The sequence below is a fragment of the Erpetoichthys calabaricus genome, chromosome 8 (genome assembly GCF_900747795.2).
Source record: "Erpetoichthys calabaricus chromosome 8, fErpCal1.3, whole genome shotgun sequence".
In the NCBI taxonomy this organism is placed as follows: Eukaryota; Metazoa; Chordata; class Cladistia; order Polypteriformes; family Polypteridae; genus Erpetoichthys; species Erpetoichthys calabaricus.
The window spans coordinates 165,119,211-165,137,748 of NC_041401.2; the positions used below are offsets into that span (position 1 = coordinate 165,119,211).

General features: G+C 35.5%; 1 protein-coding gene across 2 annotated transcripts in view; it reads right to left on the reverse strand.

Moving 5' to 3' along the window:
- zbtb40 (zinc finger and BTB domain containing 40) overlaps positions 1–18,538 on the reverse strand; it is an 89,497-nt gene that overhangs the window by 50,847 nt on the left and 20,112 nt on the right. For both annotated transcript variants that reach the window (XR_007935489.1, XM_028807717.2), the window contains exons 5-10: positions 16,488–16,639; positions 5,790–5,982; positions 1,843–1,979; positions 1,158–1,350; positions 647–783; positions 42–210 (exon numbers count right to left, since the gene is read on the reverse strand). Coding sequence is in view for 1 of the 2 variants with exons in the window: in XM_028807717.2 (XP_028663550.1) it covers positions 42–210; positions 647–783; positions 1,158–1,350; positions 1,843–1,979; positions 5,790–5,982; positions 16,488–16,639 (981 nt within the window). In the remaining variant the exon portion in view is untranslated. The remainder of the gene's footprint in view (positions 1–41; positions 211–646; positions 784–1,157; positions 1,351–1,842; positions 1,980–5,789; positions 5,983–16,487; positions 16,640–18,538) is intronic.

Genomic DNA, 18,538 nt, shown 5'->3' on the forward strand with positions numbered 1-18,538 from the left:
ACCACTTTCCTTGTTTCCTTCATTGTTTTCTAGTCATTTACCTGTTTGCTCCAGCTCATCAATCACAGGCACAAGCTGTGGATAAAATTCCCTAAGGACACATGCAATTCTATAGAAAGACAGGGCAGACATCGACCTTTCCTCGAGTATTTTGCAAACAAGAGTTTTGAGAGATTCTTTGGGATCTTCTTTCTTTAAACATTTTATTGCCTAAAAAAGAGAAGAAACTATTTTAAGTCATGTAATTTAACTTGCTTAAGTCAAAAATGTTTATATTTGAACAATCAACAATTCAGTTAAACTTGCAACAATTAATTTTGGAATGTGTTAAAAAATACAGTACAGGTCACTTTGAGTAAGAAGACAAAAAAATGTAAAATGCTGCATTTTACATTCAGACACCGGCAGGAACTTTAAAGAGTACACTGGACATGTAATATACAGTATAGTCACACTAGGCTACTGGTTTACTGACTTCATTATTTCATTCAGAATTGTAATAGCAAAGAATTTTAAAAATTCTCATCTAAATGCAGACAAACACAAACCTATGGTATCTACTAGATTAGATACTATGAACAATGATTATCAGATTTGTGCTGATAAGCCCCTCCATTTTCCTTTGTATTTAATAACTCTACTGTACCTCAATAACTTCATTTGAAAGACTCTCTGATCCTTCTCCTTTAGAATCTAGTTGAGTACAAATATCATTGACAGTCTCTGTGATCAACTCCTTGTACTTCAACAAGACTTCCAGTGCTTTGTTCTCCTTGCATAAAACTTTTTAAAAACAAAACAACAACTGTGTTAGCAAAATCAGCAGCCACTTTAAATCCCTGTTTTCTATTACAAAGGTACAAGCAGTTGTGATGTACAGCCTGCAACCCAATAAACATGTTTGTTATGACATTGTGGAAATAAAAAGTATATATTACGTGCACAAATACAAATTTTCCTAAAGTACATTCCAGAAATCAATACAAAAAATACTGCATTTTAACCCAAGGAAGATTAAGCAACCCTAAGTGAACTGTTTACAGGAAGCTAGCTTTTTTCCCCCCACATCATCAGTGACACAGATTCTGATTTTCCTCAGTCCTATCACATATTTAAAACACTATGAAGCTTATGTGAAATAAAAAATGTAGATTTACCTGCACTGATGAGCTTTTCGGCCTCTGGTTCCTTTTTCATTTCTTCTATTAGCAAATCTAGTGCTGGAATTTGGCTTCTTATTCTTAGAAGTATTTTCCACAATGACAGCGTTTGAATTCTGCTCTCCTGTACCACTATGGGTATCACCTTTCCAAAATCACCCGGATCTTTCTCCAATGCTCTCTTCATTAACTGCAAACAGATGACAGGAAATATTTGGTATATGATTAAATCTGGATATTTTCACCAAACAAGGTGAAAGTTAGTAGTCCAACTAGAAGGACAATTGTTTTACAAATGAAACACCAGTTTCCTTTTCTGTGGAATAATAGGGTTTACTCAAACAAAGAATTTTAATTATTTATGTGGTCATCCAAAGTGACTTCTATAGCCTGTAGTGTTCTCAAATGACCATAGTGCTGTACATAGCAAGTTTTTACATTTTATTAAAGTATATTTTTATCTCAGAAAGGACAAGGAGTAATATATTAGTTTCTTTCCATAACATTTGTCACAGTCATCCATTAGCAAAGCAGTAAGTCACCACAAATGGACATCTATAACATATGGCCTGAATTATAACCATATTCCTCTGAGTGCGCCACATCCATTAAAATTCTGCATATATCAGGTTTCAATCATGTCAAAAAACTGCAGATATTGTAACAGCAAAAAAGAATTCACCTCTTTGTCCTTTGCAGGAATATCTTCTGCTGCTTGGAAGCATTCAAAGAAGGTATGGGGATCTGTGAGCATTTCTGAGATGTTCTCATGGAACTTCCACCAAAGGTCTGAACCCAGTGCTTCCAGGGAGTTCTCTTCTGAAACAGGATCATCACAGTACTTCTTAAGAATGAATTTTTAAATTCCTGAAAACTGCCAGTAACATTTAAATATGCTGCTCTGCATGCAGAGTAAACTCCTTATATACAGTGCCTACATGAATGTGGCTTTTGTGAGGAATTGATAATGTTTGTTTTCATGAAACATCAAAGCACACAAGAGGACTTTGAAGTAACATCTCTTTAAGACTAAACCAATACAATGCTGGCTAAAGGAAACTAGAGACAGATATGTAGTCATTAAAAGAGGAACTTAATTTTTCATTTAGAGTTTTTAAAAATTGTACTAGTACATAGGCCTCTGATGCACTTAAGTTAAATCACAAGAAAAATGATTTGTTTCTTTTTGTACCCTTTATAATTCTGGAATTTCCGTTATTACTGATAAGATCACTATGCTACACTTGTGTAAAACAAGCTATAAATATATTTACAATATTACACTTTCAAAAGCACAAAAACAGCACTCGTTAGGGACTACCTGGGTACCCAGCAATATTATGCAGTTTGTTAGTATAAAGTGAGCTTCATGATAGAGAAGACTGTGTTTTATCATTATACTCTCTAGTACTGCTGCAAATGCTTCTAAGTTATTAGCATGGCCATACTGGTGTCCATTGCCTGTGCACAGGTATTACTGTCTTCTTATGTCCACACTGGCTACATTATGATCTTAATCTGTAGTTCTACTATAACAGAATTGAGAATTCTGCAGGTTAACTTATTTTTTTGTTAAATAAAAAAATACAAAGTAAAATCTGTTATGGCCTATTTGTCATCTGTGGTTAAATTTATCTAATTTTAGCATTTGTTAAGGACTGGATGATCATTAATTAAGTGCTCATATTTAAATTCAGAGAATTGAAAGAGTTGAGAAACCTTTTGAAATTGACCATGCAATATAATTTGTATATTTTTCTTTGTTACTTTAAACTTCATTTATTTGTGTTATTTTAAAAATATCTTTGCACAACATGTTACATAAAATAAAAATTAATTGATCAACAAAGGCTGACAACATAAATGGAAAAAACAGATATGCCTTATGGGGAACAAATGTTATTTTGGTACGTTCTGAACATAATCCCCAAAACAAGTGAGGGAAGGAGGAGCAGCTGCATACTGAGACTGCTTCACAAAAGTATGACGAAAATAATTAGTATCATTGGTAATTAAAATGAAAAGCCCTAAAGGCTAAGTTTTCGGAATATACATAACTCAACATATTTTTGATTTTAAGGTTCTGTTTGCAAGATTAAAATATATAAAGAAACAGAGTTCCCTTCACTTGTGGCATTAAAAAAGTCCAGCAGACTCATAAGTGTATATGTTCATATGCATTTCCATTTATCAATTTACAGCCAGCAGCAACAGGAATAAGGCTTGGTCTGGACCTGAATGTTGAGCTATTTGATTGCAAAGCAATTAAAGTTTCTCTCACAAACATATTTTCACATCATGTCACTTTTGAGTTGCCTATTAACCTAAAAGCCAGTTATTTTAATCTAGAAGGAGGTAGAGGTCCATAGAAAAAAATTCCTGCAAAAACACAAGAGTATGCGCAGACTTCACGCAGAAGATAAATGAGCTTGTATTGTAATTGGAGTAGGAGTCCACTGAAGTCCAAGCCATCTGAAAATTTTGGAATATGCACTTTCACTACATATGTGCTACTAAAATATAGCATGGCAATGCTAAGACACTTTATTCGCAAATTGTATATGATTATTGCATTTTTTCAATGTCTGTGACGAAGAACTGAACACTTGTGTATCATCATAACAAATACAAATATCTTAAATAAATACAATAGACCTAAGAATTGATGGAGAAATATGTTATATTTTAATGAGTAAACAATATGCCTGACAATTAGTCTGTGATAACTTTATTGCAATTTTAACCTACATTTGTTCATTTTTGAGAAAAATATATCTACTTTTATTCTGTGCTGCCACAGTGGCCTTGAACATCAAGAGTCGCTTTCTTTGGTATTATCTCTATATCTCTTTTATAAAGCATCCCTCCAAATGTCCAAAGACTGTGTTCGCATGTTTTGCAGTTCTCTTCTGAGATGCCACCATTTTTAACTGATAAATGGACGAAGTTAAACTTCCAGTAGGTAAAGCTGATAGTAATATTAGCAAGTGGATTGTATAACCTTTTTTATGAACATAAAAATACTGTATCTGAAAGACAAAATATTTTCTCATTTATCAGATAGCATTTGATTTTCAATTATACCTATTCCTTTAATGGCATTGTTTGGAGTAACAACAGAAGGGATAAGATTATGTAAAGATAAATCTATGGTCCATGTACTACACTGCCCATGCATCTATTTATATGGCCCAATTGGAAAATTCTTAATTAATCCTCTCCAACTCAATGGGAAAGCAATTGCAAACAAAAACTAGAAAAAAATCCCTTTATCTTTGCAAAGAATGGTAGAAAGACTTTCCAGAATTTAGCAACAGTTTTCTACTTCTGCTCTTGAATAAGCCTGCAAGGCCACTGACTCTGTTCTGTTTCCCTTTAGATTTCTTACTCTTTGTAATCTATATTACTAACCGAGAATGGTAAACCGGATGGCATGGACGCAGGTACACGGCGATGGGACCATGAGACATACTGCGCAGGGGTGTACAGCGCGCGTCTCATAGACCGCACGTGAAGTCGTATCCACCGCGAATGAAGGAGTCACAGCCCAGAAACGAAACAGCTCAACTGACGTGAATGAGAAATGAAGCAACAACGCGCCCATAGCTAACGACTAATGACACAGCCATACAAAAAAGAGGATTCTGCGCTGCAACCCAGAGTCAAACTGAAGAGGCTACGGCGGCCCCACAGGTCCACAATGATACTACGGAAGGCGCGGGTGTCACCGCCATATTGTGAGTGGCACTACTACGGAAGGCGCAGGCGTCACCGCCATATTGTGAGTGGCACTACTGCGGGGTGAAGTTAGGAGTAATGTGCTGCTTGGGATTGTACAAACCGCTGAACGCTTTACACCGAATTCAAACACAATACAGCTCAACGATACAAACACGAGCCCACGTGGATAAGATCAATGAACGCAGGCGCCTACAACGCGCATTCGAAACTGCGGAAGCAAAGCAGGCACGGGTTCAAAACGAACGAGCTCTACTGACGGATATACAAACACGAGCCCGGCTGGATAAAATCAATGAACGCAGGCGGCTACAACGCGCGTCTGAAATGCCGCAAGCAGAGCGGGCACGGCTCCAAGACGAACGAGCTCGACTAATGTATTTCAGGATACCCAACGCCAGGGGTAGGCGAGCGAAGTGAGCAGGGGGCGGAGCCCCCCTTGTGTACTACTAAGGGATAATTTTGTTCACAATGGCACAGTCGATATTTAATTGTTGATTACATTTAATAAACTTTAATTAGTAATAGTGACTGCATGTTTTTGATTAATTTCTTTACATACTTTATGTGATCTTTTATCTCAATAAAACCTATTAAACATTAAGCATGGTAGCTGCATTAAATTGGACTTTTTTAATCATTCATAAAGACAATTTTTGTAATTTTCAAGTGGTATTCATATAAACCAGTTGTATTCATATATTCAGTTCAGTGTAGATTTATTTAGAGTTTCAGTGACCAAATACAGTATCTTTCAATAGCACAAACAATAATTTAACATGGTTGATTAAACTGGCATTTATTAAAAATACAAAATAAAACTTTGAATAAGGCATATTAATCATAAAAATGGAATGACAGTATGTCAAGTTTACACAATGTAACACCAACCTGCCTTTCTTTGTTGCATCCACTCTTCTTTCAGTTGCTTCAGCTGCTCCTGCAGGCCAGGACACTCCTTTGTCACCATACATAGCAGCTTCAAAAGGCCTTTCTTGTCCAAAGCGTTCTCCACATTCACTTTATTTAAAAGGCTGCTAATGGCCTGTTCATAGGACACATCTTTGCAGCATTCTAGAACCACCTATATTATAAATTGTAATAAAAAAATAAATAAATAAATACATAAGCAACTAAAAAATGAATTCACAACATTAAATGAGTCATCAAAGCTGAAATGTTTCAGAATGTATTATTAGTACCATTTGATTATACTTTATTCATCTATTTTCAACCATCACTTTAAGCTTTTTCTAAATTAAGTAGAATTCTTTGGTCCAAGCACTTTAAAACTATTTTAAACCTTCAGCATTAAAAAAAAAAATCAGAAACACTAAAAAGGCCATACAAGCAAGGTGGCAATGGCTATTCTTTATTTAGTTTCAGAAGAGTTAACATTTCCACCTTCTAAAGCTGGGATCTTTCTCTGCATCATCAGGCACAAGGAATGAAGCAAATCTGCATACAATAGGATGTCAGTCCATTACAAGTCATGTTTACACATTTTATATATATATATATATATAACATTATATATATATATATATATATAACATTATATATATATATATATATATATATATATATAACATTATATATATATATATATATATATATAACATTATATATATATATATATATATATATATATATATATATATATATATATATATATATATATATATATATATATATATATATATATATATATATATATATAACATTATATATATATATATATATATATATATATATATAACATTATATATATATATATATATATATATATATAATATATATATATATATATATATATATATATATATATATATATATATTTATATATATAACATTATATATATATATATATATATATATATATATATATACAGTGGTGTGAAAAACTATTTGCCCCCTTCCTGATTTCTTATTCTTTTGCATGTTTGTCACACAAAATGTTTCTGATCATCAAACACATTTAACCATTAGTCAAATATAACACAAGTAAACACAAAATGCAGTTTTTAAATGATGGTGTTTATTATTTAGGGAGAAAAAAAATCCAAACCTACATGGCCCTGTGTGAAAAAGTAATTGCCCCCTTGTTAAAAAATAACCTAACTGTGGTGTATCACACCTGAGTTCAATTTCCGTAGCCACCCCCAGGCCTGATTACTGCCACACCTGTTTCAATCAAGAAATCACTTAAATAGGAGCTGCCTGACACAGAGAAGTAGGCCAAAAGCACCTCAAAAGCTAGACATCATGCCAAGATCCAAAGAAATTCAGGAACAAATGAGAACAGAAGTAATTGAGATCTATCAGTCTGGTAAAGGTTATAAAGCCATTTCTAAAGCTTTGGGACTCCAGCGAACCACAGTGAGAGCCATTATCCACAAATGGCAAAAACATGGAACAGTGGTGAACCTTCCCAGGAGTGGCCGGCCGACCAAAATTACCCCAAGAGCGCAGAGACGACTCATCCGAGAGGTCACAAAAGACCCCAGGACAACGTCTAAAGAACTGCAGGCCTCACTTGCCTCAATTAAGGTCAGTGTTCACGACTCCACCATAAGAAAGAGACTGGGCAAAAACGGCCTGCATGGCAGATTTCCAAGACGCAAACCACTGTTAAGCAAAAAGAACATTAGGGCTCGTCTCAATTTTGCTAAGAAACATCTCAATGATTGCCAAGACTTTTGGGAAAATACCTTGTGGACTGATGAGTCAAAAGTTGAACTTTTTGGAAGGCAAATGTCCCGTTACATCTGGCGTAAAAGGAACACAGCATTTCAGAAAAAGAACATCATACCAACAGTAAAATATGGTGGTGGTAGTGTGATGGTCTGGGGTTGTTTTGCTGCTTCAGGACCTGGAAGGCTTGCTGTGATAGATGGAACCATGAATTCTACTGTCTACCAAAAAATCCTGAAGGAGAATGTCCGGCCATCTGTTCGTCAACTCAAGCTGAAGCGATCTTGGGTGCTGCAACAGGACAATGACCCAAAACACACCAGCAAATCCACCTCTGAATGGCCGAAGAAAAACAAAATGAAGACTTTGGAGTGGCCTAGTCAAAGTCCTGACCTGAATCCAATTGAGATGCTATGGCATGACCTTAAAAAGGCGGTTCATGCTAGAAAACCCTCAAATAAAGCTGAATTACAACAATTTTGCAAAGATGAGTGGGCCAAAATTCCTCCAGAGCGCTGTAAAAGACTCATTGCAAGTTATCGCAAACGCTTGATTGCAGTTATTGCTGCTAAGGGTGGCCCAACCAGTTATTAGGTTCAGGGGGCAATTACTTTTTCACACAGGGCCATGTAGGTTTGGATTTTTTTTTCTCCCTAAATAATAAAAACCACCATTTACAAACTGCATTTTGTGTTTACTTGTGTTATATTTGACTAATGGTTAAATGTGTTTGATGATCAGAAACATTTTGTGTGACAAACATGCAAAAGAATAAGAAATCAGGAAGGGGGCAAATAGTTTTTCACACCACTGTATATATATATAACATTATATATATATATATATATATACAGTAATCCCTCCTTCATCGCGGGGGTTGCATTCCAGAGCCACCCGCGAAATAAGAAAATCCGCGAAGTAGAAACCATATGTTTATATGGTTATTTTTATATTGTCATGCTTGGGTCACAGATTTGCCCAGAAACACAGGAGGTTGTAGAGAGACAGGAACGTTATTCAAACACTGCAAACAAACATTTGTCTCTTTTTCAAAAGTTTAAACTGTGCTCCATGACAAGACAGAGATGACAGTTCTGTCTCACAATTAAAAGAATGCAAACATATCTTCCTCTTCAAAGGAGTGCGCGTCAGGAGCACAGACTGTCAGAAACAGAGAGGAAAGCAAACAAATCAATAGGGCTGTTTGGCTTTTAAGTATGCGAAGCACCGCCGGTACAAAGCTGTTGAAGGCAGCAGCTCACACCCCCTCCGTCAGGAGCAGGGAGAGAGAGAGAGACAGAGAAAAACAAACAGTCAAAAATCAATACGTGCCCTTTGAGCTTTTAAGTATGCGAAGCACCGTGCAGCATGTCGCTTCACGAAGCAGCTGCACACAGAAGGTAGCAACGTGAAGATAATCTTTCAGCATTTTTAGATGAGCGTCCGTATCGTCTAGGTGTGCGAACAGCCCCCCTGCTCAATCCCCCTACGTCAGGATCAGAGAAAGTCAGCGCAAGAGAGAGAGAGAGAGAAAAGTAAGTTGGGTAGCTTCTCAGCCATCTGCCAATAGCGTCCCTTGTATGAAATCAACTGGGCAAACCAACTGAGGAAGCATGTACCAGAAATTAAAAGACCCATTGTCCTCAGAAATCCGCGAACCAGCAAAAAATCCGCGATATATATTTAAATATGCTTACATATAAAATCTGCGATAGAGTGAAGCCGCAAAAGGCGAAGCGCGATATAGCAAGGGATCACTATATTATATATATATATATATATATATATATATATATATATATATATATATACAGTAATCCCTCCTCCATCGTGGGGGTTGCGTTCCAGAGCCACCCGCGAAATAAGAAAATCCGCGAAGTAGAAACCATATGTTTATATGGTTATTTTTATATTGTCATGCTTGGGTCACAGATTTGCGCAGAAACACAGGAGGTTGTAGAGAGACAGGAACGTTATTCAAACACTGCAAACAAACATTTGTCTCTTTTTCAAAAGTTTAAACTGTGCTCCATGACAAGACAGAGATAACAGTTCAGTCTCACAATTAAAAGAATGCAAACATATCTTCCTCTTCAAAGGAGCAAACAATTCAATAGGGCTGTTTGTCTTGTAAGTATGCGAAGCACCGCAGCACAAAGCTGTTGAAGGCGGCAGCTCACACCCCCTCTGTCAGGAGCAGAGAGAGTTAGAGAGAGATAGAGAGAGACAGATAAAAAAATCAATACGTGCCCTTTGAGCTTTTAAGTATGCGAAGCACCGTGCAGCATACTTAAAAGCTGCACACAGAAGGTAGCAACGTGAAGATAATCTTTCAGCATTTTTAGACGAGCGTCCGTATCGTCTAGGTGTGCGAACAGCCCCCCTGCTCACACCCCCTACGTCAGGATCACAGATAGTCAGCGCAAGAGAGAGAGAAAGAAAAGTAAGTTGGGTAGCTTCTCAGCCATCTGCCAATAGCGTCCCTTGTATGAAATCAACTGGGCAAACCAACTGAGGAAGCATGTACCAGAAATTAAAAGACCCATTGTCCTCAGAAACCCGCGAAGCAGCGAAAAATCCGCGATATATATTTAAATATGCTTACATATAAAATCCGCGATGGAGTGAAGCCGCGAAAGGCGAAGCGCGATATAGCGAGGGATTACTGTATATATATATATATATATATATATATATATATATATATGGAAGAGAAAATCGACAGGACACACACTCAACTGGGACAATGTAAAAGTAAAATTTAAGGCCAGTACTAAAAGTGCCAGAGAGTTGGCCGAGTCTTGGCTATCAGATGAAAACACCATCAACAGACACTTGGACATAAATCCAGCATATGCTAACTTAAGAAGAACATGTACATAATAAATAAACTATACAAACCCTCCTCCCCCAGCACCACTTAATGTGTTGCTATATACTGCCTTTGATTCTTGTAAGTCTAAGCATTATTCTCTGATGAAGACCCCTGAAAAATAGCAAAAAATTACGTAGTGGAGGGGGGGAGGGGGCAGCAAGGTGGGGGGGCTAAGTCAGTGTGAAAGGGGGGGTTATTTGTTGTAAAGATTTTATTTTATTTATTATGAACATGTTCTTCTTAAGTTTGCATATGCTGGATTTATGTCCAAATGTCTGTTGATGGTGTTCTCATTTAGCCAAGATTCGGCAAGCTCTCTGGCACTTTTGGTACTGGCCTTAAATCTTACTTGTACATTGTCCCAGTTAAATGTATGACCTGTTGATTTAGTATGCGTCTAGATCAGTGATCGTGAGTCTTTTCTTCTGAAGGCGTTGCGATGTTCATGTATTTGTGTTGCGATTCTTTTTGAAGTTTGTCCTATGTATACCGCTGGGCAAGAACTGCATGGAATGCTATAAACTGCGTTTTGTGTTTCTGCTGTTGATTTCTTGTTTTTAGCATTAAAGAGGACTGTGCACAGATTTACAAATCACAGGTCATTTTGTTAAAAAGCCAGCAGTTCAACCTTTGATTTTTATTTTTTTCCATAAACACTGTGGAAAATTGATGTACTTATAAAAACAATGGACATACAGCAGCAATTTGTATCTCTTCTAAGTATATCAGAACTTGCCTAGTCCAGTTTGTTGATTATAAAATACAGGGAGAGGGAATATATGAAAGGCAGGATTACAGCAGCAATGCAAAGGAAGTACAAGTTAAAATGTACAGCTATGTGTACACAGTACAATGAAATTCAATGAACGCTGACTAGTGACATTATTACAATACCAGCAAAAGACAATGAATAAGTTGCACATTAAAAGTAACATCAGTATACCAGAGAGTACTTTCTAATTAGAAAATTGTATGTAACAAAGGGGCCCCTTCAAATAAATTACCAATAATATCCATTACAAAAGGTACAAATCCGATCTACTGTTCATATGTTTAAATAATAAGCCCAAGAAGATTGACATGGATGGCAGGCTTTCAGCATTCCATAGTATTAAAAAAAAACAAAAAAAAACAGGTAGGCCACATGGTTTCTGAAAGTGAAAATCCTGTTTTACTAATGTGATGTATTTTATAAGGTACTGATGAAGTAAGTTGATAGCAGTAGAACAAATTAAATTATATGACTTCAAAATCAATTGTGATGGGGTGATCTATCTAAGGAGCAAATACTCAGGTTGTGGTATGTAAATCAGTGCAGAATTGACTTAAAATAAAGAAAGCACCAGTTTACTTTATGAGATCTTTTCCCAAAATAGAAGGTGTCAAAAAGAAGAGCCTGCAGATATCAGCGCTGATGCTACTGGTATTTTTAAATCATGTTTGTTAAGTTTGAAGATGATGAATAATTTGGCATGTTACCATATCTCCTACAGTCAGTTAACTTTCAACAGATGGAACAGGACTGAATTCACAACTGTGAAAATAAGTGGCAAATTAAGTTTAATGTAAGTAAACATAAGATTTACATAACCAGAAGCAAAAAATACATTAGATTGAAATACAAAGTGAGAGCTTTAGAGTTTAAAAGCACAGGAATGTAAAGCAGGTGCTGAGGGGTCATAGCACCCCCTACTGGTGGCCACAGCAACTAAAACTTAACAGTATGATTAATAGTGTCACAAAAGTGATTATTAACATCTCAAATATCTCACAAAAATATGGCTAATTCAAATAGGTGAGTGGCTGACAGTTTTTTGTTTTTTTTTAATACAGGTAACTGATACAATATACATATCTGAATAATAGTCAATCATTACCCTCTGCTGGCATCAAAATCCAAATGCAGACTGGACATGCCAATACTGGCTAAAAACATTTTGCAAGCAATTCTAGAATTTTACAAATTATATATGATAAAATGTATGTTTAATCCACTTACAATTCATAGGGACCAGTGTTCTAGGAGTACAGGGTGCAAAGCAGAAGTCTAACCTTGACTCAAATAATATTACATTCAGGGCCGGATTAATATGAAAAGAGGCCCTAGGCTATTCCACTTATGAGGCCCTTTCACCTTCCATTTTTAAGTTTGTAAATTACATGAGAGATAATAAAAAACGTAATACGCGTTGATCTTAACCAATACATTTTTATGTTTGTTTATTAGTCATATGCGTAGAATTTCTCCTTATTTTCGGTTCAGTGTTTTAGTGTTCACTGTTTTTAGAATAGTGTAATTTTAATTTTGCTAACAATTTGAATGTAGGCCCCTCTTGATCTTGAGGCCCTAGGCTGAAGCCTAGTTAGCCTATAGGAAAATCCGGCCCTGATTACATTTTAAAAGAAGACAAAAATAATAGAAAAGTAAAACCTTAGCATTACTGATTAAAAATCAGTTAGACATCCTGACAAAAGTGAATGAAAGACCTAGCATCAGTACAATGGCACATTTGAGCCTACACTTACTGCTATTTGGACTTTGGTTTAATTATATTTTCTGCTGTCATACAAAACAGTTTTACATAAAATTTTCAGTGTAACGTTTTCAAACGCTTACTACTTTGTGATTTTGCTAGAAGTAAGCAGTTAGCACCTGAGATTATGTTAAAATACATAAAGTGAGCTGATGAACTGTGAGGAGACAATTGCCGTGCTCCTGTTAAAACTTCTGATGAAGTTCCTACATTCTCATCTTTTAGTTATTATAAAATAAACAGATCAACTCACTGTTGTCCTTATGTTGTATCCTTATACTGATATTTTATTTACATTAGTTTCACCAAATCAAACTATATGCAACTGACTAATTCTATTTAAAAAACAGATTTAGTATAATATACTTTTATATATGCCTTTTTGTACCCTCTTTTCATCTGAACAGCTCCTGTCTGAATGGAATGGAAGGAAACTCCATAGGTGGGCACCTGGCAAGCCAAACATGTAAAAGTAGCACAACTCTGTAGACTTTTTCTTGATTATGCAAAGAGCCCATTTTAAACAGTTAATTGAATGCTATGTTTCTCAAACACCTAATTCTAAAACCACAAAAAAAAGAAAAAGGCGAGCAGTTCCACAAAACATCTATGCAGTGAGACAAGACAAGTACAAATAAACATCCTCTGCTCTGCAAGGCTTTACAAATCACATCTGAAAGGACACATTGTGAAAAAAGCTGCTGACAATAAAAGGCAGTGTTCTAAGCTTCTGCTTTGACAAACAACATTCAACACTTGCTAGTGAAACAATATGTCAGTTAAAATTGCTTCCAACAGCTTTCACCCTATGGGGTCTCCTGTTATTTTTAAGGTGTCTCATGATTTGCTATTGTCTCAAGTTGTCTTGCCAGGTCCTATTTGGCAATGTGTTCAACTGCAGTTATGATTTTTTGCTCAATAAAAAGGATTAAATATAATACTATAGTTAAACACTAAAAGCATGTATACTCTTGTCTCGTCTATGTTTGAATAAACAGACGTCTAAAGTAAAAGTATAGGGGTAGTTATAAAGGTCTTGTAATTACAGTACAGAGCATATCACTTTTAGATTTTTTTGGACAATAGTATTTTCCATAATATGGCTTTTAAGTTTCTTGTGCAAAGCTTTTATAATTTAACTGTGCAACAAACACTGAGGTCTGAACTACTTTCATTTATTAAGAATATAATTTTCTCAAAAAATAATGTTCTTACGTTAATATGCACTAAATATTCCATTAATAAGGAAACATTGTGATCTAAGAGAAATTCAGGTTAATGATAAAAAGGACAGCATTTTTCAGAATAATTTCAATGTTGTTAATTTCTGGTATTTTACAAATAAAAACAGTAAATATAAATACATTTCTTTAAATGACAAGAATGCAAATGCTTGACAGTTATTTTCATTAAAGATACTTTTTTTTATTTAATAGTAAAAAAATAATTTATAAGGCATATATATTGATCTGGATATTGCATGTATCATTATGATTTGACTTGGGAAAAGTCCTGACAGTTTACAAATTTAAACTATAAGCTAGCAGTGACCCCTTCTGGCAATCTGAGACAAATTCCACAGCATTTTAAATAGTGCAATATAACAACCATGGAACCTTACTCTTTCACCAAAGCATGTTTGCTGATCTATTCAGATGCTTTTGGTTCTAAGCGGTGTTACAGAAAATACCAAACAGACACACCTGAGTAAAAGAAGAATAATTACCTTTCTGGAAAGTGAACACAGTAAAAGTAAAATTTCACTAGTATGAGAAAACTATTTTAGTAGAAGGTTTAAAGTATCTGTTAATTAGTGTACTTACAGTAAGAATCAAAAGTAAAAGTAAATGTAGGATTTTTCCATCATATAAAAATAGGCATTTAAAAAGGATCTTATGGTGGCTGATCTTGCACTCTGACCCTCAAAGGTCATGCAATAGGACACTTTCTCCTCTGGGATTAATACAGTGTACTAAATAACAAAAAAATACAAACCAAAAATAATTTAGGCCACCTTCTTTTTGAGTGCGAGTTGTGTTACAGTCAGTAAAGAAGGAGTCATGTAACTGCATCTTGGGGCAGCGACATTCAGCACAAGCAGACATCTTAATGACTGTATCCTAATTTACTAGGCAGGATTCTAATAGGAAAGGCATACAGGCTTCCTTTGCTTTACGAATGAGCAAATCTATATTTGTCCTCCCAGGTGGCACAGTGGTAGTGCTGCTGCTTTGCAGTAAGGAGACAGTGGAAGGTTGTGGGTTCGCTTCCCGGTTCCTCCCTGTGTGGATAGCGCTTTGAGTACTGAGAAAAGCGCTATATAAATGTAAGGAATTATTATTATTATTATTATTATCCCTGAACATTACTTCATAAAGCGAATTTTCATAATCTAGTTGAAATTTATTTAAATGGAAAACATTTTAAGTGTTCCACTGTCCCCATAATTGCCCCATTTTTGTTCAAATAATACCAAACTAAATGAAATTTTCTAATAAGATATTGCCCTTCATTTCATGTCTAATAAAGTTCTTTACTTAGACCTTTTATCTTCCAGCTTCACTTTAAAAGGAACAGCTTTTTGTTTTTTCTTGAGATTTCCAACTGTTATATAATCTGTTTTGGACCGGTGATGCCCAGCATAATGCAGGAAGAAATGAGAAACACACGACAAGGTGAGAAAATCACAGCATGTGAACATACAACTCACGTCACTGAAGCCTGCTTATCAAACCCCATCCCAATTTTCAGGCTGCTGCAAGGACAGTGTCTTGAACTCAGCATCAGACACAGAAATAACAGAGACTGGCATTCAGCCCCATCCTCAAAAAACCAGCCCTGCCAGTTGCAGAGGCTGGAACGAGGTGTAGTTGAATCATTGTGTGGATGAAGGGGTGCTCGTGTTGGTACCAGAGGTGCATATTTGATACTTCATATTAGAGAAATTCATGAAGCAGTTGTTCTTAAAGCAAAAGAAGCTAATATTTTAGATAATGGACTTGGTAAAGCATTGTGGATATTTGTGTAGACTGTTTGTTTTCTGGTTTAATATTGCAGTAACAAATGTGTTTAGCAAAATGTATCAGAGAAAAATTAGCCATTTGCCTGAAGTAGAAATATTCTGAAAATATTCTCACATATACAACACTGGCCCTGAATGACCAACAATCCAAATCATACAAGCCATTGTCAACTATTTTCTTTTTTCAATAGTTTTATCTATAAAGAGCATGCAAGGAAAATGTAATGAAATTCAGTGAGGTAGTAAATATTTCACAAAGCTGAAACAGACAAAAAAGGGGGCATAATTACTACCCAAAACGATTGTGTGCATATAGTACTCCAGTTGAATACTTTTTTGTAGAGAACTTAACAAGCACAATATTCCTACTATAGTATATTTGTTTTCTCATGTAAACAACTCTATTCAAATATTTATCCATATACATAAATGACTATAAATCACCAAAGAGAAGGGTACAATACCTCTTTCTCATCCTTAGACAGAAACTCCTCAGTAGCAGTGTTCAAGCATTCAATGACTGGGCCCATGTCTGTTAAAGATGGTATAAGCTGATCCAAGTGTTTAATGAGAAAGTCAGATAAGTTCTTCTCTTCAGGCTCAGAATCTCCAACCTCTAATAATAGCATTAAAAAAAAAAAGAACTTTGAATGATCAAACTGTACCTTACATATCTAAGAAGAACTGTTGAACAAAGATTGTTGATAATGTTATTCAATACTGCATTAGGCAGAAAGTTGGAGAAGCCTGTTGTTGTAGTAATAAAATGCGGTACAAAATCAGACCAACATTTATAAAAAATTACTTTTATGGGTAGCTCTCTCGGTGTTCTATTGAGTAAACAGTGTCGCTACCTGGAAGCCTTTTGTTTCTAGAGTTGTATTTATATTATTCACTAACAGCCTTGTAAGTCTCAAATGCATTACATATGAGCTGTAAGTAGTATTTCTTCCATTTGTACAAAGAAGGAAAGGATTCAGAAAGTGCCTGGGCAAAGTTGCATGAAATATATGAAATGTTAGAGTACAATACTGTTGATCTTCTTTAAAGAACTCAAAGCTCGATACATAGGTATTGTATTAGAATATAGACCATTCACATCCGTTTACAATCATGTGTATCACAGCAAGATCACCTGCTGACTGCCTTGCAAAGTGACAGCAAAGGTAAAGCTTTTGTATTTCTCAGAGATGGAAGACTCCCACAGAAGGCACATCACTGTTTCAGCCCTGCATCTGTCAGAATGCCTCCGGCTACAGAATTCTTTCTGATATTTAAATTATTCTTTAATACAATGCAACTTGAATCCTAACACCCTTAATGTGGTACTAATATGGTTACAAAGAGACCTAAATCATGGTAGTAAAAAGACTTCAGACGCCACAAACATGGACATTTGTGCAATCTGTGGCATAAACAGAGTTCTGGTCTGTTCTTGCAGTCTAGCATGACAGTACTTCATGTAAATGTGAAGCATGCTAGTTTAGCTAGTTTAACTGAAGATAAGTGTGCTCTACCAGGGGCCAATTCCTGTTCCAAGTCCATTGCTGCTGGGATCGGATCCAGTCCACATATGCCTGAAGCAGATTTGATAATGGATGAATGGACTTTTTTGAATTTTCTACCATTCATTGCAAATAACAATTGTCAAACAAGCAAGCCAAGGGAGTGCTTTGGGGGCTTGGTCCAAGCAAAAAATAGAGAGAATGATACATGGGCGCCACCGTTGTAAACTTACTTTCCCTGTTTAACTTCAGAGGAGAGGATGGCCTGAAGGACCTATATCATCAGTTCTGCCCATTCAGTACTTAAGAAGCATCCAGACTGGGATCTATCAGCCACATTCATGGACCTGCTACCCAAGAGGATGGATTCTCCTTATGGGAAGCAAACCCTTTCAGCTGAGGAAACCATATTCTGAACCAGACAGTCCCTGTTTAATTAAAATGGGGCATCCTTTCTCAGACTCCACCTCTTTAATTGCTCAAGGCTCTATTTGTTATACTTTGATTACAAATGTATTATATATAATATATCTATATCTATATCTATCTATACAGTATATTATATATATATATATATATATATATATATATATATATATATATATATATATATATATATATTATTATATATATATTATATTATATTATATTATATTATATATAAAAAACCTTAAGCATGTGAACATTAAAAGAGTAAAATATCATGTATTGTAGAGTGACATTGGATGCATGGCTTTACATATAATACACAAATCAATAATTGAAGATGTGAGTTCCAAAATCTGCTAATTACACCTTTTGGTAAAATTCAGTGAAAACGTGATTGTTACTTTTCATGCAGTTGGTCATGCGCCGAAAATATGTTTGAGCTTCAAAACCTGCTAATTGCAACAGTGTAGCGCTATAGTTTTAGGGATTTAGTTTCAAAATCTGCTAATGGACCCAGATTTTTGTACTTAGCTGATTTTGGAACTGAGCTCTTCAATTATCCATTATTTCTTCTGAATTAA